This window comes from Linepithema humile, chromosome 6 (assembly GCF_040581485.1).
Source record: "Linepithema humile isolate Giens D197 chromosome 6, Lhum_UNIL_v1.0, whole genome shotgun sequence".
In the NCBI taxonomy this organism is placed as follows: Eukaryota; Metazoa; Arthropoda; class Insecta; order Hymenoptera; family Formicidae; genus Linepithema; species Linepithema humile.
Genome location: NC_090133.1, coordinates 22,725,146 through 22,751,541, shown reverse-complemented (window position 1 = coordinate 22,751,541; position 26,396 = coordinate 22,725,146). Strand labels below are relative to the sequence as shown.

General features: G+C 38.9%; 2 protein-coding genes across 8 annotated transcripts in view; one reads left to right on the top strand and one right to left on the bottom strand.

The window, feature by feature from the left end:
• vari (MAGUK p55 subfamily member vari) overlaps positions 1-26,396 on the bottom strand; it is a 126,100-nt gene that overhangs the window by 56,450 nt on the left and 43,254 nt on the right. The window lies entirely within an intron of this gene.
• The window catches only part of LOC105672945 (A-type potassium channel modulatory protein DPP6), a 57,080-nt gene that overhangs the window by 25,178 nt on the left and 5,506 nt on the right, over positions 1-26,396 (top strand). For 5 of the 7 annotated variants that reach the window (XM_067356748.1, XM_067356749.1, XM_067356746.1 and 2 more), the window contains 9 exons: positions 11,358-11,602; positions 20,545-20,651; positions 20,840-21,038; positions 23,519-23,593; positions 23,852-23,904; positions 24,133-24,684; positions 24,834-25,152; positions 25,890-26,068; positions 26,172-26,394. In XM_067356748.1, coding sequence (XP_067212849.1) covers positions 11,501-11,602; positions 20,545-20,651; positions 20,840-21,038; positions 23,519-23,593; positions 23,852-23,904; positions 24,133-24,684; positions 24,834-25,152; positions 25,890-26,068; positions 26,172-26,394 — 1,809 coding nt within the window. In that variant the 5' untranslated portion in view covers positions 11,358-11,500. Of the gene's footprint in view, positions 1-9,237; positions 9,382-11,357; positions 11,603-20,544; positions 20,652-20,839; positions 21,039-23,518; positions 23,594-23,851; positions 23,905-24,132; positions 24,685-24,833; positions 25,153-25,889; positions 26,069-26,171; positions 26,395-26,396 lie in introns of all 7 variants that reach the window. The other 2 variants (XM_067356750.1, XM_067356751.1) reach the window with 2 other exon arrangements.

Below are 26,396 nucleotides of genomic sequence, written 5' to 3'. Positions count from 1 at the left end.
AAGCCTACCTTTCATGTACGCCGCTCGTTATTAATTATTAATTTCGCGAGCCGGTCGACGAGCTAGACTTGCGGATGCGGAACGGGTCTTTAGTCAGCGTTTCGAGAGACTCGGGCAATTAATCACGCGCCTGACCGCGCTCGAACTCCGGCCGCAGATATTATCCTTCGCTCGCTGCCCCGCAACCACTCCGACGTCTTCCGTCGCCGATATGGCACTTCATTACGCCGCGCGACGTATTCGATCGGTCCTACTAATCACACGAGGGAATACCCGATCTGCAGATTTCACGAGCGCAATAGCTGTGTCACGTGAAATACCCGAGCCATAAATCTCGACAGTCCTGAAGCGTGTACGGATTTGGAAAGTTACAGGCTACCGATTTAACGTGTATTCTTTTTAAATAAGTAAATTTTATTTTATTTTTCTAGTCGCTGGTTTTTCTTCCGCCGCGGCCGACAACTCTCACAAAGTTAATATTGTTACAACTGCCGTCGTGAATAAAAGACAAGTGTGCTAATGAAAAGAGAAGGAAAAAAAAAACACTTTAAAGTATTCTCTCAAGTCACCAGAAACACATAGGTAACGCAGACTCTTATTTATGCGCAAATTTCACCAGGAGTTACGTAAATTTTCGCGGCGTGACGTAAATGGAGAACGATGAGATAAATTTCTCGTAATTGCGTCGAATAACTTGGGAGAGAAGCGCGGGTGTGCTGTAATAATCAATCCTAAACAGTAGGTCTGTCCCGCGCGATAATACCGTAATGGCGAGCTGATGAAGATTCTTAATTTTGACAATGCATTATAATCGTCGACGATAATTCATTGATTGTCGTGAGATTTTGTGCTTGTAATTAGAACTATTATGCTAATAGTTCTCACACAGTAGTTTGAGATGGCGATATAGGGCGGTTGTGTAACGAAGTCTATGCAATGCAAGTCTGTGCGTGGAGCAACATCCACTTTAACCGATCGCTTGATTACAACATACAGTCGCCGAGAAGCTTGAAATGTTTTCACATTATATAAAGAAAACAACTTCGAGTATAAGAAAAATGTGGGGATTCGTAGAAACCGTAATATTTCAAAATAATACTTCGTCGTAAACAGCTGTACGTTTTTCACTTATATCTTTTTATATCTCACATTTATAGGAGAAAACTAACGGAGCATATTTTATATTATCCTTGTAAATTTTGTCAGATATAAACAGCCAAAGATATTTTTATTTGCTAAAAATAATTTATCATTTTTATTGTTGAAAAGAATCTTATTAAATTTGAAAATAATTTCGGTAAAGTTAATTCTATTCAATGGTATGTAGTGAGATTTGTGGTTAATTTACTTTTAACAGTTTTGACATTTGATCTAAAATATTGAGTTACAAAGCTTTCTCTATTAATCTATGATTATTCAAATCATTTTGAATGAATTATCTAGCCGTAGGCAATATATACATATAATTATATGTGCTAAAATTGCGTATCAATATATAATATAATATATTAGTAATTAATATACTTAAAATTCAATACAGCTAACATATTATCGCTACATCATCAGTCCTAATAATTTCTTTTATTATTGTGAAATACTCAACAACTTGATATAATTAATTTCATTTGATAAAATAAATATACCGGAATAATATAACAATGTAATGCATAAAATAGCAAAAACAATTAAAGAAACCCGAGTATCAATAATCAACGTTAATGACGCTTCATTAGTTTCGAAACTTTGTCTCTTTCATACAACACCTAATTCAAGGGAGTATCAATTGATCGAATGAGCAAAAAGATCTGTCTGTCTTCGTTGACAGATATCAAAAGAACTGGCCGACTAATGGGCGCGAGAAAGCTTGCAGTGGAAGGAAAACAAGAGAGAAAGAATTTTGCAAAAATCTCCATTATCGCGTGCAAAGTGCGCCGTGAAAGACAGAAATTAATCACTACTGAATGTCGGTCTTGTTTAGACCGTTAAGGATGTCGTTCCCGAAATGCTTTGCAAGGAATTTTCAATGTGCAGAAAGTCTCGGATAAACGGTAGTCAGATTACTTTTCCTTTAGAACATCTCTTTACGTAAGAATGAAAATTGTTATAAGTGTAAAACGTGTAAATATAAAAATTGTATTGTAATGATATTATACAGTCTCTATTTTTATCACCTAATTAAATATTATTTACGATTATCATTATCAATCATCCTTTTCATCGAATTCACGCGTATCAGAAATTTTGAAATAAATGTAGATTATTCGGTATGGGCGCGCGGAGCAACTCAATTTTCGTTCGTTAGGTAACAATATTGTCGATAAGCAATAGAATTTGTTTCGTCGATGCGCATTTCCTCTCCTTTACGGTCATAAATTAATTCTACACACAAAATAATGAGCAAATATCACGCAAACTCAGAAAATTCCGCAAGAGCGCTTCGCATCGCATTCCGCGGAAATCCGAGAATCTCCAGCATTGTCCGCATTGCATCGCGTGCCCCTTTTTACACCATATTCTCTCTCTCTCTCTCTTCCTCTGTTTTCTTCTCATTGTCGTCTCTTTGCCTATATTTTACGCGACACGATGAAAAGATAGAGCGCTCGGCAGTGAGAGCGAAAGACCGAGATTTTGCGACAGCGCGACAGCATATGTGTGTTCTTCCCGGCAACCTTCGTGTCTCATTGTACCAAGTATTTCTATTTTCTTTTTCTCTTACTGCACGTTTAGATTTAAAGCGAAGCAGAATTATACAATTGATTTATGGATATTTCCGATCTCTCTCTATTATCGCGAAAGCTATAGAAAATTAATCCCAGACTGTGCAAATGAATATCTAATAAAGTTAATGTTGAAATAATGACCATGTTAGCATATGCATTTAATTCGCATTTTCAAATCATATCATCAAAAATTGAATGTATTATTAGTTATAATCAAATTAGTAATAATCAAATAAATGCTTTCGTAAATCCGCGTACTCAATGACAAATTTTGTCATTTATTACGAGAATATTCATCGCGGTGCGTCGGTGATTTCAACGGACTTTGTCTCCAATTAACTAATACGCCGCAGTATACCGTAGAAATGCCCGTTTATCAACTCTTTTTAATTGAAACTCGTCAGGAACTTTTAGAATATTGCAGTGCCTTGTAACATTTATTTTAATATCATTTCTAAACCATTTCCCCCATTTTATCGCGAAAAGTAAGACAATTAAGATAGCAGCTTCAGCAATTGGATGAAGATGTTATACTTGATGTTCGAACAAAAATGTGTAAACTTATGCTGAGAAATAAACGTAAATGTATAAATAAGACTCAATAAAAAAAGTTTAAAAGAAGAAAGGAGAAAAAAACCCATGAAAAAGGATAATCCTTATTAAGATTCCGAGGATTCGACTTCAAATACGTAGTCCTGAAAACTGTTTTAAAATTCAAGGCATACGAGAGACCAGAAATATCTATATAAAAAGTTCAATGTCGCATTGTGTTTTCTTTCGTTTGTAATTTGTTTGTTTTTCTTTTGCAATGTTTCTCTATTTATATTCGGTACCGTCATGAAACTTTGAACTTTGTTACGGCTGATCTTAGATGGCGTAATGAAAAATCAGAGAAGGAAAGAGAATTTTCAAGAGCCACGTTTCTCGATCTCTCTTGGCAGAGAGCCATGCTTAGAATCGAAGGAAATTTCAGCCTCCCGCGATCGTATTCGTTGTCCTGTCGTGTACCAGCAAAAGTTAAACATCGTAAATATCGGGTAGGTCACAGTGAATGGTAAAGCCACCGCCTCGCGGGCTGACACAAACGGAAAAGGTTGTCATCATAAAACGCACACGGCGACGCCATAAACATCATATTACGTCATGTGTTTTAAGCTGGCTGAAATATTCGACATCCGCTTTTTGGTGGATGATAAAATATGTTAGGTTGTTGCATGTACATGTAGCGAACATTGCATGAGCCATCTTCCGACAATTTGAAGAGAAATAAAATGCATCTAAATAAAATGCATCTAAATAAAAAAAAACACAACGTAAAAACCAGATATACGTTCGTATGAAACTTCACTCAACATCCTGGCAAAGAATGCAACAAACATTTTATTATACAAAATATAAATGTGTATCATATAATAAAAATGCAATTTGATTAAAATTTCCTCACATACAAATTTGAAATTTGAAATTTTTTATCAAAAAAGCACGTAGTAGAAAGAAGCTGTAATGCCAACGGAAGAAAAAGTCGTCTATACATCGACATTGCATTCGTCGTGCATTATTGTTTCTGCGGAAAATATTGCCGGAAACAAATCGAGTTTATTGTAGCTTTTTGCAATTGTGATTGTTGGCAGTAATTAATTAATATTGTGCGGAGAGATATCGGTCGACGCAGCAGAAATTTTATATCGTTTAATCGGAAAAATATTTTTCCAATCACTTTTTATAGTCAACCGATCCATCGGGCACAATGCGGTCCCATTAATGGGAATAAAACACCGTAAAGCGTATTTTTCTTTCTTTCTCGTGTCGCGAAATCGTCCACGCGGAAGGTGGCCGATAAGCGACGCAACACGTGCGTTCATGTCGAGATGGCCGACAATGCCAGTCGAGTGATAATAGACACTGTGCAGCAAATGTACCACTAAATGGATTTCCACGTTCCGCAGTTGAAGTTGACATTTATTCGAAACGCGCGAAAATTCACTATTCAAGTAAATCAACCGGCTTTTACTCGCATCGAAAGCAAAAGAGCCTTAAAATGACTAAGATCGTCAAGAACGCGGGAAGTATTCTCAATCAAATAGCTTTACCGTGCACATCGATAAGAAGCAACGAGTGTAAAAATTAAATTTGCATCTTCTGCAGACGAAGTACAGAGCTCTACATGTGCTCCAATCCGTCGTCGTCACAGCTTTCAATCCCGTAAATAACTGCGCGTGCTGTGCATCCCACATTGCGTCATATATTTTGATTTTTGCGTCGGTTACGTTTTCGATATGGCTCGATCAATATTGTTTCGGATGATCGGTAGAGCTTTTTTCTTGATTGAATTCCATTTACTAAAACGATAGATTCAGCAATATTGTCCGCGCTATTATAAATCATGAAAAATTCTCATTTATGTTACATCATTTTCCGTAATAAAAAAAAAAAAACAAGTAAAATATTCCAAAGCTGTCTAGTGATACGCATTAAAGTAAAATTGTTAGTTTGCGGTTAAACTTAAATTCACTCCGTCATATAACTGAAGTAGAGGAATATTACACGCGCGCAGAGGAGATCGATTCGCAAACACAGCTGCACGCTGCATAGCACGGCGAGATATTCCTCGGATTTGTAACCGTCGAACGGATCAGTCCGGCGCGATGCGCGAGATTAACCGTCTTGGTTGCGAGCCAGGCTTTATTTCTGTGTCGCGCGTAAAGACGCACGTCGCCATTTCTGCGGAATTTTGTCGACCTCTTTGTCGACATAAATAGCAATCTCATTTGGCAGAGTACAGAGAGTCCGAAAAATTCGCAAGTACTTTTTCGGTATATACGAGTTATGTGTCCAAGTATGTGCATTATATTCAGGCTATTATCCAAACGCACAATTTTCTAATATTGTCCAGATATGCGAACAATCTCTTACATAACCCGAACAATTTAATACATATTGATCGAGTATCTGGATATACGGATATTGGTGGTACCAATGAATGCCGATACTCGTTCATGTCGGATCATGCCGGATCGACCTTAATACGGTCGTTAAGCGAATTCGCTCTCAAGCGAATCGATCGATTGCATTTGAGTATGGATACAACAGGTAGTTTCAGGAGACAATAACGCGATTACCGTGGATTCGTGGCGATCAGTCTTCTCCGCGGATTATTTCCAGAAGATAATGCACATAAAAGAACCGCTTTGCTTACAACGACGCGAGAACTGAATTAAAATATAAAAAAAAAGCCAACAATTAATATCAGTTAACGTCATACTATCTCGTATCTCAAAGGGGGAAATGCACCAGAAAAATTCAAGCTAATCGTATTTTCATGAAAGACGGATTCAGATAATTATCGTAATCAGTTTTACGTGCCAGCTAAAGCGATTGAATTTTTTGCAATGTAATGCTTGCCCAAATAATTCGTTTCCTGGATTCGATTGATTTAGGAAAAAAAAGCTCTTTATCAAGGTAACTGTCGTTGTCGTTGCAACTATAAAAAAAATTGTAACGCAATTGTTTAAGCGCTATTCGTGTGCTAAATCTTTATCATAGCACGATTTACAATTTATCAATGTCGCATCACTCTTTTTCGCCACTTGGCGAATCCTGTTTCAACGTTTTTGGAGCTCGTCGTTTTTTCCGTTTCTTTTTCGCCATCTCAACCCTTGTTCAATCCACCACATCAATGAACTGCACTCAAGATACGTCGCTCCATGCATTACCACATTGACTGATCGCACATGATAAACGAGCTCCGCATACTGTACGTGTATGTAAGACGCTTTGTAAAAATCAAACTATAAAGCCGTGATCTAACACATTTTACAATAGAACTTCCGCTTTGGAGACTTTGATCTCGACATAATTATAAACATATTTGATACTGCAAATTGATAGGCTTCGTTAATTCAAAGCGAGGTTCTTCTTAACAAAATTTCAATATAAAACTTATTTGTTAAACTTATTATTAATTCCAGTCACCAAGATATTTAATGTTGCAGCATTCAAAAGATATGAAGAAAGCCACATAAAATTTACATTGAAAAAGGATGCTTTTCACATTCGAAGAATATGCTAGTTCAATCGAAATTTCGATCAGAATATTCCGATATACGTGACTCGAAATGCGCTGACGAAACCGAACATTCATTCCTCCGTGCGACTTGCATTTTCTCTGCAGAGGGAAAAAAGCGGTAAATCCGAGATCATCATCGGCATCAAAGTGCAAGCTAGCTTCATTCCGGTGCATTCGTCATTGTTTTTCGCACCACCGTCATTCGACCGGTGCTCATTCCCTTCGCTTAGGGATAGACAAATGGCTTTGTTTTCAAACTGCGTTTCCGCGTAAGCGGACATTGATTACCGGCAGTTGAAAGAGTTAACTTCGTGCTTGGGGAATCGACGTGCGCTATGCGCATACGCTACGCGCATTTGCATCGCGATCCGCCAATGTTATTTACGAGACATCGGTTCCCTCAGGGAAGTAATACCAAGTCCTCTTTACTGGAGTTTCAGTTGGAATACAGTTACATTCAGCGGCCAGCATAGTCGGGGATATTTCGTTTGATGCGATCTTGATTCGACAATAGGTTGTCGGATGAGTTTTTTTTATATCCCAAATTGTACAAGAAAGATGTGCAGAAAACACTTTTGCAGATATGTATGTGTCAATATCGTGTATTACTCCGCGGACTAACATTTTCTCGCTTAAAAGTCTTTAGCAAAAAGAAAACCTGATTTTTTGTTATTCAGAAAGACAGTTTAATTACCGAAATAATCGAAATAAGCAAACAAAATTCACAGATTTATCAGTACTCTAACAGAAAAGTTAAAAACTGAACACAAATTCTTCAGTTATCGCTCTCAACGATAACAAACGTATTTCAACTTTAAACGGCTGGAAAATTAATAATTGCAACGTCTAGGTGCAAGCTATAACTACGAACATGTTTAATTTTAGTATACAGATATTCACTCGTGGTTGCAGGAACAACCACGTAATACGAACTTCAAGAGCGGTATAATATCAGTCGTTCATGAAGCATATACATGCGATTCGCGCGCATAAGCAAATGTGTACCTCCATATTACTGCAAGAGCAATTCAAGCAAGTTAGATTGTTCAAGAACAAAATTGATTTAAGTGCCTCATTTGTTTCTCAAATCGTCCTTTTCCAAATTCAGAATAAAGTGCACTATTTTAAAGTATCTAGTGAGAAACGAATCCTTCATGACAAAAGAAAAGAATGATGTACAGTCTAGCATATTCAACAGACCGATATATATATTTACTATACGTGCGCGTAATACACAATAGAAAGCTTCAGATGCATAGTGGTATTCGTACGCTGTCGTCGGCAACCCATACGCAATATCGTTCGCTTTATTCGCGTTGATACGTCTGTTGATTTAAGCATCATGCGTCTCCGTCACCGATAAAGGATTGCCTTTAAGAACTTGAACGTTATTTGATCTTTGGTCACATTAAAAGAAAATGTGTAAAAAAAGTCAGAATTAATATATATCTGAATGTACTTGTGAATATGTGTGTATGTAATTCTGTCGTGTGAAAGAATTAAACTGGTATTGCAAAATGTAATACACGCGCTAAATAAATAAATAGTCAAACGTGCGATACTGTGAATTCGATAAATGTGTGTGTAAACGAGCTATCTGTCAACCAATAGTTATGGATCGACGCTTTTTGACTTCACGCGTAATGCCTTGAAAGCCTCGAGAGGAAAATTCTCGATACCGAATGCCGACGATGTGAATGCAACATGGAAATAAAAATCAGGTGGAAATAGGGAGAAGACATCGAGGAGGTCGGCGCAGGTCGTATCGATCTTCGCAACATCCGATATTTTTCTCACGGAGACATGCTGTCTACGTTTTTCGCAGCCTTATTTCGCAAAAATGCAACAGACAAGACAGAATTAAAGAAACCGTCGGGCTTTTTACGACGCGATCGCTCGTCCTTCTAGTTTGGAGATAATGATCTCGCTTCAAAGGAGAATAAAAATAAGTCACGATAAATTCCATCTTTAAAGAGTACAACATATCTCCGTTCGGAAAATAATGCAAAATATATCATACAATATATACCTTTGGTAAAGCTGGTAGATATATCTCAATATCTCGCTTCATTCTGATGAAGAAGAAACCTAATCATTAAAAAAACAACAGAAAAAAGGCTATGAAAATCAAACGCAGGTATCGAGGTGTAAAAATCAAAATAAAACTACAGAAATGTTTCGGTCTAAAATGTAAGCGGAAATTGTGATCTTATCATTGTGCTGCCCACAAGTGCTGCATAAATATTCTGTTTATTTTCACACGTATCATAATGCCGCGCCTACACACATAATTTTATACAAGATAAATTTTTAAAAAGGTTTAAATCACGTAGCAGGTTTTTGATGGCCAATTTTGCAATCTAAAAAATTTATAACTGAGATACGTTTACACAATATAATTTCAATAAAATAAATTTTTTAAAAGATTATTTTATCTTTATTTCTGCGAAGGAAAAAATCTGTATACATCTTGACCAACCTTGCAATTTAAAAAATTTAACCAATGTCCGTCGATCGATCAAAGAGGATGGATAAGAAGGATGGCGAAGACATCGTATGAAATATTTCGCGAGCCAATTTGGCGCCACATAGTTCGTAAGCGAAGCAAGATGCATTTGCAAAAAGTTCGGAAGGAGTAAGCTTAGCGAAATTGCAAATCCATTCGCGGCATTCGCAGTGAGAATTCGATTACCCGGTGCGCGTTTCTTACGATCTCTTTTTGCGGAACAAAAATCCCGAATTGATTTATGATGTCGATACAGGCGAGTCGAAGAAAACGACTCGAATAAAACGAAACGAATCGGTCAGGTCTCTCACCATATTACATTGAAATTGCAGCTAGAACATTCACTCCGACCTTCTCTCATTTCAAACAATTTGCGTTATTGCAACTGTAAAATTGATCCGTTCGTCTCTCTCGGGGGTGAGGAATAATTCCTTCCTAACTAGTACGACCATTAATTTACCGCCACGTTACCTGCAATAATCGACATACACTTGGCGCGACCAGCTCGGCGACCGCGCCGCACTGTAATTGCTGCCTTTGGAAATTCTGTCCCAGTTTGGCAAGTTGGAGAGATCGCCGATATCGACACATCACGTTCGGTTTTGTCCTTTCCGCTGTGGAGACAACCGCGGAGAATTAATCTTGTTAGCTCGCGTGGGTTTCGCTCGACTGATGAATGAAATCCGGTGACGAATCCGGGGTAATCGACCTTCTTTTGCGTCAGCCATGTCCTCCATGCGGTATCCGCGAATTCTCCTCGATCAGCATCGCGCACCATCCCCCCCTCGCCCCCGCGACCTCACGGCGAACCCATTCCCCCCCGTGGTTCTCTTCCGCAGCGCAGCCATCTCTACCATCGCCGAGAGGCTGTATCCACACAGTCTGCTGCACCACTGACGTAACCTCTCTGACGTCACACGTGAAGCGCACTATTCCCGCAAACTCCGCGACGGAGACAACGTCTTCCGTCACGCTTCCTCCCGTGAGAGTTACTCGTCTTTTTTCTTGTGTTTTTACATTATGACGAAATGTTTTATTACTATTCATGCTTATCAACGATGTTTGTACTGAGAAGAATTAAGGATTAGCAGAGATACAGTAGAGATTTTGTAAGAATGATTTTTGTCACTTGCAATCCGGCGATAGTTAATTAAACTGTGTGACTTTGCAGGTGTAGCGCCGCTCTAAATTTAGCCGCATGCGATCCGCGTAACGACGAGAAAACAGAAACGAAAAGTTGGATCGATCGTTCCTCTTTGTACCGCCCGCCTCTTCCCACTTCTTTGTATTTCTTTTACGCCCCATAAATTCGTGGCAACCGAGATCGGCACTTCGTTATCACGATCCCGTTTCAGTTACCGAACGTACCCGTTGCAACTCCGTCGTGGACAAAAAAAGTGCACAATAATTGGGATAGCGGATCGCTAACTTCTCTTCCCCTCGGCACGAATCGCGAATTAAGCACTGTAACTTTCTCAATGGAATTCGAGGTGTTGACTAATCGTATCGCGCAAAATTACGATATTAAATTCCTCGGAAAAATTACAACGTTGATTGTCGAGGCGATCCTTAATTGGCTTTTGGCGAGTCTCGGAACATGCGAATAAAAGAAAGAGAGAGAAAGAGAGATTGAAACAAATTAAATTCTATCGAATAACTAATCAGAGATTGTTTGAAAAAAAAAAAAATTGAAATTTCTCCTCTCTCTCTCTCTCTTGCTGACTCGCGAATACGAAGATGTTCATGCAATCCGTCTTTGGAACATTCAAACAAAATTTGCTCGCGGCTTCAATTTGCTATTACTCCTGTATACTGTGCTTAACTTGTGGGCCGAAGCTTAGATTGAGTTTCATCCCCTGATGCTATTACCCTTGAGCTTATAGTCTACCTTCTTTATCTCTTTCCGCCCTTTCGCTATCCTTAATATTCCATCTTCTTCTATACAATATTCCATCAGCTACCATGAGTTTATTCAGTAATTTTGCCGCTAGATTGGATCAATGTATATTTTTCCGCCGCTTTATATTTTATCGTACAAATTTATCAAGTTTTATTTCCTCTTCAGGTGAGAAACTGTGGATTGGTGCAATAGAACCTCGGCCCCAGGAGTGGCCCGGGGGTTACCCTGGGGACCTTGGGGAGGTGATCGCGCGAAGACGAAGTGGCTGAGACCGACGAAGGACACGGGAGGCGGAGGAGGAGGCCGCTATGAACGCCAGCGTTAACGTCGAGAGGAACTCCTGGCGGCTGCCTCCCGATGAGACCGTCCAGGTCGCCGATCCCCGTTCAAAATCAGCCCAGGTAAAAGAGGTAAATCGCTCAACCGGCTCACTACTAAGTGGTTCCCCTCCCAATCGTCGAGTCCTTGTCGCGGACAATACGGTCAGGTTTAGATGCATGTAGATGTACGGTTATATATATACGTGTATATAATGAAAGTCGATGTTACAGTATCGGTTATTAATTTGTGAAGGCCATTTACAAGAAAGAAAAACTAATCTTTCGATAGAGAAGCTATTTAATAACCTGTACTGTGCAATAATATTGGATGAGATAAAAATAAAAATGGGATATTAAGAAACGTAGAACAGTTCATTCTTAATGTTGATAAGTGATCGGTGTATTAGATTGTTTCGCACAGATTTGTTAATGTCTAAAGTGTTAGGTTTTGAAAGTTCTTCATGGATTCAAGTAGCTCTACTGTATGCGATCGTCCGATTTATAAGTGTCTAAGAATAATGTATCCGAGTATTAGAGGTGTTGTAGTAAGGTATAAACATATATGTTGCATTTTGTTTGATTATCTATAAAAAAAAGTCACACATCCGATACACTCTAGTAGATACTGTAGTGGATGTTAAAGTATTGCACTTGCAATGATGTGTGTTGCATTTTGTATATCTTCCTAAATGGTAATGTTAGGTTCGAGTGTCGAACCATTCGGCGATTATCTCGCGGCCGCATACGCTCGCAGGTATGGCGGAATTACCTACGTTAAGCGTCGATAGATGCATTAGTGACCACTCAGCGTAATAGTTCAAATAGCGTAGTTATGTTGTGTACAAACTATGCGCGGTATAACTCAGTATAACGAGTATCGCACTCGACATAGCGGAGCGGAGAGCGCAGCAAGTTATCGAATTCATAGCGGGTATTTACGATCTATAAGAACTCAGTCCTTTCTTTAAAAAAGTGTATAATCTAAAACTCTATCTTTTTATAGAGAAGTCGTTGGAAAACTTGATAAAGTTAGAAATTGTTAGTTTACTTAAACTTTTCACACAAGAGCAAACTATACGATTATCCTGCAACATTCATGCAATGTTTGACTACCGATCGATATCTCAACTTTAAATTGGCGTCTACGCTGACAAAAGCGTCAATTACGTTCATTGTTTGTCGATAACGGTATATGGAATGAAACATCTCGTCGAGCGTTTAAATAAACGGCTGATGTCTCGTTAACTCAGTGTCAATGTCTTCTCGCGCATGTATAAAAACAGGACTTGTGACGCGTGCGAGTCGATATAAATCCAATTAAGTCATAAAATAACACACCGAATTAATCGTGATGTGCTGTCGTTAATCGAGCGAATGGTATAACTTTTCTCGCGATGAAAATATCTACATTTATGAAGTCGCATATGCAGAGAATCCACACGCATCTCTCTTCAAAGCACGCCTTGTTACGTAAAATGTCTTCTTTATACGCTAGGCGGCTCTTTCGTTCTGGTTTATGAGCACTTGCAAGCCCTAGGAAAGTGTTACTAAAGTTCCGTCCGCCATTTATCCGCGATACTCTCCTCTGCCTCCGCGTTTGCACGAAGTAGTTTAATTATATTTAAATTAACTGGCCGTCCGGAACAAAGACGACGATCCGACAATGTCCTTATACTTTCCCGGAACGACTTTTCAAAGATTATACTCGTTGAGAGCAGCAAAATAGAAGCCGCTCTTATTATGACGTCCCTCGATTATATCAAAACCGCTATTGTACTTTATTTAATCGAAAATAAAAAAAGCTAAAAAAAAAATTAAAAAAACAAAATTACAAGATTATTTTTAAGTAAAACAAAGTTACTATATAAAATTTATATTATTTTAATAGCATCTTGATTTCGCATTTTTAATTGGCCGCGGAGTAAAAAAATATTGATCGAATAAATTTTCATAAAATTCTCGCGTTTTACAACAGTTGCGCATTAACGACTACAATTGCTTTATCGCGTCGATCCATTACCGGTGCAATCTCACGAGCCATGTCCGCTCGCCCTTTGCTCACCTTTGACTTTTACCTCTTATTGTTAGCTCTATGAGTCGATTGGGGGAATAAACCGTCGCGAAGCAAAGTACCTTCCGGCTGGCACAACTCGCTCTTTGACGGCCGAGGATTCAAATGCGCAAACCATTATCGAAAAGAGGAGATAAATAATTCATTCTTAGCACTGTTTAAATATTTATTAATGCGCAGAGAGAGAGAGAGAGGTGAGAGGCAAAACTGAATTGTTTGCAATACAAATGTTTTATAACTGATCGACTAAAAGCAATTTTATCAACGTCAATTAACTCAATTAATAATGTAAATAATTAGTTTAAAGCTCTTTTTAGATTTAATTATTATCTTGGCAATTTTGGTTTTTTGAAAAAAAAGTAGAAAAAAATAGATTCTTCAACCATTTTTTAACATCATGCTATACATGAAGTAATCGATCAGTCTGCCGCTTCTCTCGCTCGTATGCAATTTCCGCGGAGTCCAGCCGATACCTACGAGTGTAAACAAATTTATCACCCGCCACGAAAATGAGCGGAAAATAGAAAGGCAAGACCGAAAAGAATAAGGAGCATATGTGAGCAGCAAGGTACATAGCAACACGGTAAAGAGATACCGACGACAGAATCGGAAAAATTTCTGTTGGCTGGCGGCGCATATACAAACATAAAATAACTTGATTATCGGACTAACCTGACAACGCCGCGGAATCGAGGATAGCGGGTGGGTGTCTGGAGAAACAGAAAACGGAAGCGGTGTGTAGCGGCTACGTTTCAACCCTTCGATATGCAAGTGCGCACGCATATAAACACACACATACAGATCCTAGTAAACTCTTACACACGCCCGACGAAGCCGTTGCCGCAGAACAATACCATTTCACTCGCCTGTTCTGGTTGCCGTCAGTATCTGCTCGCGTGTGACATTGGTTCTCAGAGTCACAGAAACCTTCAGCAAATTTTCGACAAAAGGGTTAAATGGATTCCAATCTCGTAGCATGCTGGGTTTATCCGACACACCTAAACACTTTGCGATCGATAACGATATTCATAATTTAACACATATTATGTGCCCTAATCTCTATTCACGGTTACTAAGCGTTGTCGAATCAGCATCAAATATTTAAGTATATAAGTTAAAATAAAAAAAAATAATATAAGAATCAAACGCGGATGTGCAAAAGATATATTGCAAATCAATACAGAAGAAAACTACAAAACTATTTTTAAACACTCGTAAATATTAAATTACCAAACATGGTGCTAACACAAGAACGTTTCCCGTGATGCATCTGATTGAAAAATGCTTAGTAATTATGCAATTCAGCAAATATTAAGGTATATGCGACACTCGAGTAAACTTCTATTAATATATCCGAGGGAACGGCGATAAATTTTTAAACAAAGAGAAAACGAGCCTTCCTGAAATATTTAACAGCTAAAATACGCCGGGCGTCATTTTAATTTGAACGGACGCGCGGTGGAAAACCATTACACCCCCGAGGAAAACCGCCGCGTTGAAACTGGCTGCAGTTTCGTAAGCTCAGCGCACTGCTTCCGCTGGATACGTTATTGTATCGCGACCAACATGTAGAAATTCGCAGTTTGACTTTCGCCGTAGTTCCCGTTTCTCAGACTACAGAGCCGCATCTAAAACCGCTTCGCCTCATTTGTCATTACGTCGAAACTTCCGCGAATTATTTTCAACCCAAGTACATGCACTTGCAATTAAATACCCCATCCTTATAAAGCTTTGACAATTTTCGAGATAGATCCTGTCCTATTGTGGAGAGAACTTACGAATAAAACTACCGATCCGAGAAAGATTTTGCCGTGCTGAAAGCAGTTGAATGCATTATCGAAGCGGCTTGCTCACGCTCGATTATCGGCCCTTTTGCACGACTGATCCCGTCACTCCGTCAGAGGGTCGTACATGGGACGGTCTCGTGTACGTGTGTACCGTTCCTTTGAACTTCCTGTCCGGGGAAGGCGCAAAGAGAGCAAAACGACGGCAGATAGAGGCGTTTTTCCGTCCTCAAGAAAATCTCGGCCACGTTAGTCCGAAGTTGTTGGTCGCGGCGAACGGAACTATCGATACCGACGGCCGGAGAAGCCGTGCATAAACGGACAATCAATTTGCGGAATTGTGCTCGCGAAAGAACCGCCGATTGTTATCACTCGCGCATTATCGTTCGATCGTTTTCGCGAGGCGCGGATCGATCGTAAATAATGTCAGTCGCGCCGCTGATCGGTCGCGCGATATTTTGACACGTGTCGTAATGACGCATGCATATACACGCGCGTGCTTACTATTTTAAATATATATGCATATACGTATGTATATATGAATGTAGGGGAAAGATAGAGAGGGAGAATCGAAAAGTGGGCGGCGGTAGGCTGAAATACTTGGCAGAAACGCTCTCGGCAGTCTGTTCCGCGCATCTGTGCCTCTTGAACGGATAAATTAATTATTGGTGTCGGGTGAAAAGTGATTTATACTGTTTCTATTAATATTGTTGTCGCGTGTATAGTGTCGACGATTGTTCGGGACAAGACAAGCAGATTTCGTCTTCGCGAACGACAGAACGAGAGGCACAGCCATGCCTAACACTTCCACCAGTTTTTCAGAAGATAAGCATAATCAGCTCTATCACTTTCATAATTTAAACTTCGCCCGACGATCTAGTTATCCAGCTGCATCACGCTGCGGAATCTCCCTGATTATAATAGTTGTTCTTGTCGTATCTTCGCAATCGGGGCAAATCTCGTAAGCAACCACTTTGCGAAAGTGTCGGCGATAATCTCCGCGCTATCGGATTTACAGGACAGTTAAGATATACGTTCAAGTACATTGTAAATAACTTCCACCAGAATGGTGGACTTAAACGCGTGAAAATGTCGGCGCATTTTTATCGTGTAAAAGCGACATGGAATCTGGCACCGATAGAACTTCGAATTCTCGCGACACGCTGTGGCCCAATTTTCTCGCTTCTACGAACATTTCGTAATAATTGCATTGTTATACTCGCCGATCGCGCTTGCAGCGACGTTCCCAGCGGTTAAATTTCATCAATTTATCGATTACGAAAAATTCTTTCGCGATAATACGATGAAATTTCAATTGTAATTTAACGGTACATTCGAAATAACATAAAGCAATTTTTATGTAAAATTGCGCGATGGCTGGCATTTGTAGCTTCATCTGAAACGTCATTGTGAAAACGGTAGCCAACAATAGTGTCGTATAGCGTGTCGAAACTTCAACGGCAATAACGATCATATTCCGTGCTCACGTATTTTGTTATCCGATGACAAAGCAGCGAATCAAAACGATAAAATCGCGCATATTCAATTTTCAGAAGCGCGATTCGGTCCGCAGCAACTGGACTTTGGAATGGAAATCTCGTAGCAAATATGGAAATCAGAAACTTTGGAACTAGAGACCATAAAAATTTCTTCACTGCAATTATAACTGCCTATCGTAGAGAACAAAATAAAAAATGAAAATTTGTTCAATCGTGCTGCGATATTATATACTGACATTTAACACATTCGCCAAGCGTATTTTAATTAACTTAGAAACCAATACGTAATTACTTTGACAAACAAATATTTAATTTACGTTTTAATTAAAGTGCACTTTGTCCGGCAAAAAGTTAGATAGATATATTTAAAAAATTCGAAATTATGTATTACACAATCCAACAATTACACCTTGTCAGTCACCGGTGACCGCCGTGACGGCAACGTTAAAATTTTATTTGCATTTGATTATCAGTGCATTTGTGTACGTATATTAAGCTTACAATATAATCCTTATAAAAAAATGTCGCAGTAAACGATTGGAAATTTAACGTGAAAATTGCACGCAGCGGATAAACGAAAGCGTCGCTCCCCACTTTTTTTGCATTGCATAAAATAAGAAAAATTAACTGAATGCATAGTGACCACAAACACATGCAGCGATGAATGCAGTATTTCGGCGCATCCGCGTGTGACAACCTTATCTCTCTCTATCATACCGTTGCAGTTCACTACACGTCACGGCGGGATACCCGAAAACCGTCATGTCGGATTACCGCGCGATCGTTTGTAGATATTTCCTTTGAATTAATCCCATTTGTATTCGGTTCACCCGATATACAACCCGATGCATAAGCTAGCGCATTTCGTCTGACAAACTATCTCGAGTGCTTGCTGAACCAGCTCGCCGCAACAATGACGTAATATAATAACCGATTAATTGTGCATGAATTATTTCAATAAGTATTTTCCCGGATCTGCTTATAGTCGGTGTTTGCCGATAGAAAATTCGGTAACTTATTTGACGCTTCCGAGAATCCCGCGGCATTTTATGAGACTAATCTACTTAGGAAAGTAAATTATCACTCGCGATAAATTTTACAAAAATTTTAATAAGCCGGTATTATTCGAAAGCGTTTGCTATCTAAAGTTACCCGACCTTTTTCTATGCTTGCAACGGTTATTATTATGCACAAAAAAGAATACTTAAAATCTGTATAAAAAACTTTGTGCTTATATTATAAAAATTAAATAAATTTCAGGCCAATGCTTTTGGTTTTAGCAAGCACTCTTTAACGCGCGGTGTCCGAAACGTTTCTGTCAACGAGTAAACAAAGTAAAATACAGAATAGCGCTTTTACTAAAATCAACCATTGGTTACTTATTAATTTCATTAGAAAACCTTAAAGCCAGTATCGCATTATATTATTTAATACATTTTATTATTCATGTTATTTCTGTGCGAAGCAGCGCGAATCTTCGCGAAACAATGCTTCGTAATAATGCATCGCGCTTAATATAGACATCAACACGCGAAGTGTAACACTATCGCATTTCAGGTGAGTTTGTAGTCATCCTATATATAGTATCTCGCCGCATACGTACACGCGACCATGCGTTTTGAATTGAAAGTGGCGACAAATCGATCGCTGGGACAGAAAGAAAGAGTCGTGATTTGGAGGAAGGTAAAATGGTGAATCGGAAAATGGTTAACGGAAAGATCGGCGATTATTTCCGGATAAACAACAATCGGCGCGACGGACGATCATTTGTTTGATTGTAAGGAGCAATGTCATTATCGGCGATATCCGAAATAAAATGGGATTATTTCAAGAAAATGGATCCAGCCATATTGCAAGCTGAAAATTCCTTGTCTCGCTGCTAGTTAATGCACACAACGAGAGACAATTTCATTATATTTATTTTCCAAACGTATAAGTAAACGATCACAGTAAACAATGAAATGTGATTGTATCGCGCTGCAATTTTTTTGCTGCGTCGAAAAATTTATATCATAACAAAAGAAAAATTTACACCGTATGATACATCGCCAATTTTGAAATTAAGACAAATTTTTAAGTAAAATATAAAAAAGTTATTTTAACGGAATTCAATTATTCAATAAAGCAAAAAGTAACATACATCCACAATTTCTGTGCGTCAAAAATAGAAACCTCGTCGTCGAACATCGCGAATGACGTTCCATGTTTATCTAAAGCGAACAAAGTACGCATGCAGCAACACGTGTGAGACTGTTCTAATAGGTAGAGCTATACAACGATCCACACGCTGCACAGTTCACGCGTAATACGAAATCCGACTCGTCTGTATTACATGATCCGCACGTGTTATCCGGCCCGGTGCCGCGCGCAGGAGAACGACTGTGCAGGCGCAGACATCAGCTGTATGCAATATGCATGACGCAACCGGTGACGTATTTCATGAGAGCGAACGAGAATCATGATATTCTGGAAGGCGGCGATCGAACTTCGCGACCCGAAAAGCATTTTTACAGTCCACGAAAATAAAGTCCGTTCCTGTAACGAGAAATACTAATATTTTCGCCGGTTCGCAAAAGTAATCTCAAGTTGGATAAATAACTGCCGCGTTACTTTTTACTGATTAACAACGCAGGAGGGAATTGTTAATGACGACGGAGTATCGCATGCTTTACGGGTCATAGTTTGCAAAGTTTTGGCGCAGAGTACACGTGAAAATGCGCAATTATCACATCGCTATTTATCGAAGGGAAAAATTTCTATAAAACCGTTACCGTTCAAGATATTTCAGAATCCAATAAAATCAAGCAAATTTTGTGAGTAGAAAGGGAAGTCTGATTGGATAAGTGATTTTTTCAAAAGAAATTTCATCGATTCGGAAAAGAGTCATATGCGGGCGAAGGAAACGAAGTCGTCGACGGATCATCCCGGAAATTGCGACTCGCGCGGTAGAGGCAAAACCGGCGAAGGAAAAAATTCCTTTGTACTCTGGCCAAACTGCAGCTACTAAACTTTGACGTGTTTCTTGCACGTAATGTACGGAATATTTGGAACAGAGCAAAAAGCTTTATATACACCTGACATACTTCTATTTACCTGCTGTTGTTGCTGATTAACGAAAAAAACTGCACAACACAACATCACATCCAACTTTCCGATGGAAGAAATGTGTAATGACATATAGAGGGCAAACTCAAAGCCGCATGAAACGTCGGTGTACATTTCCCGGAGCTACATAAATATAATTTGCACGAATAATACCATAGAATATCATCTAAGGATACAAGATACGCACAACACACGGAGATATTCATATATACGATATTATTTATACTTTCGTAACAAACGCAGTGAGGAACACAGGGTATTTTAACATAGGGGATTTAATAATCCGATCTAAAGTTTTGAATAATTTTGATCGCTCGTTTCTCGTCGATGTTAAATTTTCCTAATCGTCTTCTGAACCCCTCTTTCCGTATTCGTGACCTGCATGCTCTCTCTTTCTCTCTCTCTCTCTCTCTCTCTCTCTCTCTCTCTCTCTCTCTCTCTCTCTCTCTCTCTCTCTCTCTCTCTCTTTCTCTCTCTCTCTCTCTCTTGTACCAATCCGCTTCTGCATTATAGCTCGTCAACCACTATCGCCGATCGACCGAGTGTTACGTGGGAGGATATTTTCTTTTACAGGATTTAACGTATGGGGAGGGTGGTCACAACTGGCGGAGCATAATTTTCTCACTACTGGTCATCGGCTTCGTTATCGCTGGTATCGTCACGGCAATTTATCTCCTCGGGTGAGTTCGCGAAGTTTGCTCTTCTATTATTTTCACTTTTAGCGGCCGATTTTCCGCGACCCGAATCCGCTTTCACAGAGTTAGCGATAATAGTATTGAGTTACAAAATTACGACCGGCGGCAAAGCTCGCCGTGCACTCCGTTTCGCGACGCGGAATACAAGTAATTATTCGGTGATAAAATTACAGGTACGTCGACGAGCTCCTGTACTGGAGCGGCAGGCGTCTTACATTAGACGAGTGCCTTCGTGATGACCTGACACCGCACAGGTTACCAACGACCTGGATATCCCACGAGAAGTTTGTCTACCAAGCCGACGATGGTTCCCTCACCCTCCTGAACACCCGCGTCAATGTCGTGACCATTTTAGTCTCTAATCATACGCTTGTACGTATACATACATGCATGCCAGTATGTTCTTTGCGCTTAAACTGCATAGCAATAAACTTGCTGATGACATTCGCGACACTGTTGGTGTCGCAAATTCAGCAAAGGCACAGACCGTTAAATTTAGGGACCTAGTAGAAGGCTTGTCGTTAAACAGAAATACCAGGAATAACAAATTTATCTTGCCACAGATCCGACTGGGTATAAAATTTAGAATGGCAGAAAATAATAATTAACCATTGAATTTATATTCATATGGATTCATATATGAGATACGAATATGTAATTCTGTCATCATGTATAATAAATTTGAGAATTATAATTTTTTACTTTTATATGTGCGTCATCTCGTAATTACTGCAAATTGTATTATTTTAATTATTGGCAATAAAATGTTAAATATTATTCTAAAAATCATACATGATTCAAGTAAATTTATTTATTCACAATCAATTTCATTTTATGTTAATTGCTTTGTATTGCGTTAAACAGATTAATTAATTCTCTTTCAATTCGAATATCGTACTAAATAAAGTCGAGCGACACGCTGCGAATGAAAATGCTGGAGTTGTCGAATTTTCGGGAAGGGATGCTGATTCGGCCAAATTCATTTATGATCCGATAATCCTCGCTAAATCCGAACCACTCGGCTGAGAGGCCCTTATTTCCATTAGATTTCGACGAAGCTCTAAATCACCAATGGTAGGAATATCCGCATTAACGATGCATCGAGGTATCTTAGCTCCCTTGGTATCTAATCTGCCGATATCGAGCTATTGTCACGTTCATCCACGATTAATTGGAGACACGAACCTCATATTTGTCAGATAATTACGCGTGAATTCTGTCTAAGTACTAGATACATTTCTGCAACGTGTGTAAATGCAAAGAGAGGAGAATCTAAAAACATATCAAACTAAAGTATTTTAATTGCATAAATGTATTCACATTCTTCATTGCTATTCATTACTTTTATAAATAATTAATAATTTTCAGCTATTTATGATTTAGCATTTTTATTTTCGCATAATAGGTGGCACAAGAAGGAAGAACAATTGAAAAAGAATAAATATCATGTGTATTGCTAAGTTCAAGCGGATAATTTTATTCAAGCGTTACTTTAAAGTTCCCTCGAGAGATAAATTTGATCAAGAAAGCAAGAAGATTATGTATTCTCGTGTAAAATATTGCTTGTTCAGTTTGCTCTTTCCTTATCTCTCTTTCGAGTTTACCGAAGGCTTTTCTGTGGGTTTTTAATTAAAATAAATAACCGGACAACGTATCTAATTTTTATCGGAAAAATTTTGATATGGAATAAGGAACATAAGAAGTATCCTTTCCATTAGAAATTATCTTTGTTTTACTGATCGGTGAATACACTTCGCGGTACATTATAAAACAACAGCTAGACTGTATATAATCTGGGGCATTTATTCGGTTTACTCTAGGTCGAAGGCAAGCGCGAGGTAAATACAGAGTATTCCAGATATCGTAATGTTGCACTTGGTGTTCGATAACATCTCTATCTCGAGGCGTTTCGCGATTACAATAGATAACAATAGATATTGACTTTTGCAGCAAAACGAAGCATTAATTAAACGTTTGCGCTTAATAATTATTTCGTGAGAATTTAAATGTGTTTATCCGAATAATAAAATAGAGATATTTAAGCAAAATTAAGAAAAAATACAGAAACTTACAAGATGGAATACAAACTGTCTCTATAGATCTGAGATCTATAGTGGCATAAAAAAGAGAAAGAAAAACAACCTATAAAAAGATAGAGAATAATTGATCTCAACAAGACTAACGCGATAAGACTAGTACCGCAAGAGAGCTGGTTCAGTCTGGACAAGTTCCAAATTTCTATCTGTGCGTTCTTTTTCTCTCCCAAACCGCCGAACGATGTATAGACGACCGTATACGGCGCATTGATCCGATCTGGCGTCCACGCTACATCCTACCTATCTCGCCGCTCTTTCGGATACGAGTATCGACTACTATCCGCAACATTCCACGTAACATCTGTTGGTGTATCGACTAGCTTGAATGTATTTACAAGAAATCTGCAAAGCTACTTAGCTAATCCTAGCAATAAAAGCAACGCTACAATAGAGCACAACGATCATTACAAACCCATTTAATTTTATAAATAAAGCATATTGACTCATGAATGATAGATATAAAGTAAAAAATTATGATCTAAAAATTTCTTTTTAATTGTTTAAGAAATATATAACGTTGTATTTCTAAATGTACTTAGCGGATGTATTTTTAGATATAAAAAACTCATGAATGTTACACAAGTGCAAAAATGGCCTAGAAATATTTGAGAAACTAAAAATATTTGCAATAAGGAAAACCAATCGATAAAAACTTTGGAAATAGCAGTTGGCTTCGACATTAAATTATTAATACTGAGAACAGATTCTACTCGATATACAAAAGATAATGTAATTTTTATTAAACGCTGCTTTCAGAGACAATTGAATGTTCAGGGCTACGAATGCAGTCCCGACCTGCGTTATGTACTGTTCAGGCACAATGTCAAGCCGGTAAGTAGCTTAGAGGTGGAAGCCTCTCGGGAAAAGTTTTTCGCGCGGCAGCTGCATCCTAACTTTCTGATCTGTGGCTTATCGACAATGTTCCGACGTGTAATGCGATGTGGCGCAATTTAGTTGCAGTTAGCAGTCGATTATCGCTATCAAAAACGCATTGACCCTCCGCACTACGAACTTTTTCGATCCTTTATATTTTATATGGTGCGGAAATCGATTTTTATTATATAATATATAAGATAATATTGTGTGCAGGTCTTTCGGAACACTTTCACCGCTCATTACACCGTCTACGATGTCACGAATGAGTAAGTGCATATATATATAAAATCTATAGGAGCTAGTAAAATCTATTTGTATCGTTAAAGAAGCTGTAATTTTATTATCATTTTCTAATATATGTGAGCGTAATTAAAAATAAATAAATTTAGTATGCAAAAATAAATTTGAACAATTTATATAAACATTATGATAAATTAATCAAATCTCTATGAAAATAATTGATATTATACATCCGTTTTTATGTTTCTTATTAGTCATCACACACCCCTTCGCTTGCAAACGTCGCGACGTATGCAGCAGACGCGACTGCAATACGCCATTTGGCTGAGCAATACGACCAGCATCCTGATGATTTCCGACAACGACATTTATCTCAGAATGTCTCCCGCCGCGACAGAGGACATTCGCTTGACCGACACGGGTGTACCCGGAGTGATCTACAATGGCATGCCCGATTGGCTGTATCAGGAAGAAGTGCTACCGATACCGCAAGCAATATGGCCTAGTCCAGACGGCACCCGTATTCTCTATGCCACATTCAACGATACGCGAGTGAGCGCGTTGCAATTTCCTTGGTTTGGCACGCAGTTGGGTCAAGACGGAAGTAGCTCGAGTCCGCTGGGAACATTCAAGAGAGGCTCCTTCCCGCCTTCCAGATCAATTAGGTATCCGACACCGGGCTCGCCCAACCCGGAAGTCGAACTGTGGGTTATGGAACTTGGGAATGTGAGCTCTACGAATCACACCGGAAATATCACGAAGCCAGAAAAACGGAAGTTAAAGCCGCCGCCGTCTTTGGATGGACAGTACGTCAAATTATTGAAAAAAATTTTTTATATTATGTTAAATACTGAATGTTTTCTTGACACATATTAATTTAATATCAAAAGTTTCAAAAATGGCAAAAGTGTGCCATAAAAGTGCTCATAAAATTTGTCCTTGAAAATATTTTTAGAGATTCCTATCTGATATCAGCCGGCTGGGTCGGCGACGACGCCACGCAGATCGCCGTCGTCTGGATGACGAGGATGCAGAATCTGTCGGTGGTTTCGGCCTGCCGTAGCCCTTTATGGGAATGCGAGGAGACCCACTTGGAGAGAGCACCTGAAGGACTATGGCTAGACGCTCAGCCACATCCTCTCTTCGCTCCGGATGGTGATAGCTTTTTATTGCTAGCCACGGTGCAAGAAGGTGACAAAGAGCATTTTACGCACATAAAGCACGTCACGCTTACACAGCAGAGAATAGCAGTTTTATCGCACGGTCGTTACGAGGTGAGTGGCTTTGATATATTATATATGTAGAAATATTAAAATTACGAGTGTATGGGAAAGTGAAAGAACGAGTGGAAGAGATCTAAGAGAATGTCGGAAGCGATTGAAGAATGCGGTATGATTGTCGACGCGAGTGCGGCGTATCAAGAAATGTCATGATAGAGTGTGTATGTATGATTGAGCACAAAGAGACATGAAAAGAATCTTTTCTGAATCGCGAGACCGAATATCTCGAGAGCGAAAACCTTTTAGAAAGCGCGAGAGGAAACGATTCGACAATGCGAATTTTGTCAACCGTAAGAGCAAGCATGTCAAGAATAAGAGAATCTTAATCTTATCCATGAGAACGAACGGATCGAGAGCGAACGAATTGTCTTCAAGAGAAGAGCTTGTTATATTTTATTATTCCTATAGTATAGATATATATATTACTATAAAATATGAAAAACATTGAGTTGTGTAATAAATAATTTCGAAAGTTTCAAATCTATTTTTTTATCAGACACAGCGCAGTTCGATTAACAGTAAATTAAATAACATTTGTTCGTCAAGAATATAATTAAGTTTTACCAATATCGCAATTTTATAAGCGCGTTGCGTGAAAAATAATAACATCATTTATTGGAAAATCTGAAATCATTTGTTACACAATTCAATATTTATAAAAATGTATAGAAAAATATTATCGCACAAAAATGTATGATTTTGTGTAAGAATTTCATTACTTTCTAAAACAGGTAAGCGAGATATTAGCATGGGACACCAAGGCACATCTCGTTTATTATTTGGCCACTAGAGAGAAAAGACCCGGTCAGAGACATCTTTACGTGGTACGCGATCCCGCTGCGGAGGATCCTCGTCATTTCGAGCCATTGTGTGTCACTTGCGATCTCGGAGAAGTGCTTTGGAGCAGTAGGCAAGTCCTTTCTTTCATTTCGATAAAAATACAACATGCTAAATTGCTATAATTGATTTTTGATCGCACGCATAAAATTAATACGACAAATTCGTTGCACTAGGTTCTATTACACAAATTGCACGCATTTCGGCGCTTCCGTCAGTCCGCCAATAAACGACGACACGCAGGGTTACTACGTATTGCACTGCGAGGGTCCTGGCCTTCCTCTCGCAGGCGTACACATGACGTCGTCGCACAAGATGGTCCGCGTGTTATACGACACGAGAATTCAACGTGCGGATAAATTATCAGAACTGGCACTGCCCATCAGACGAAATTTCGAGGT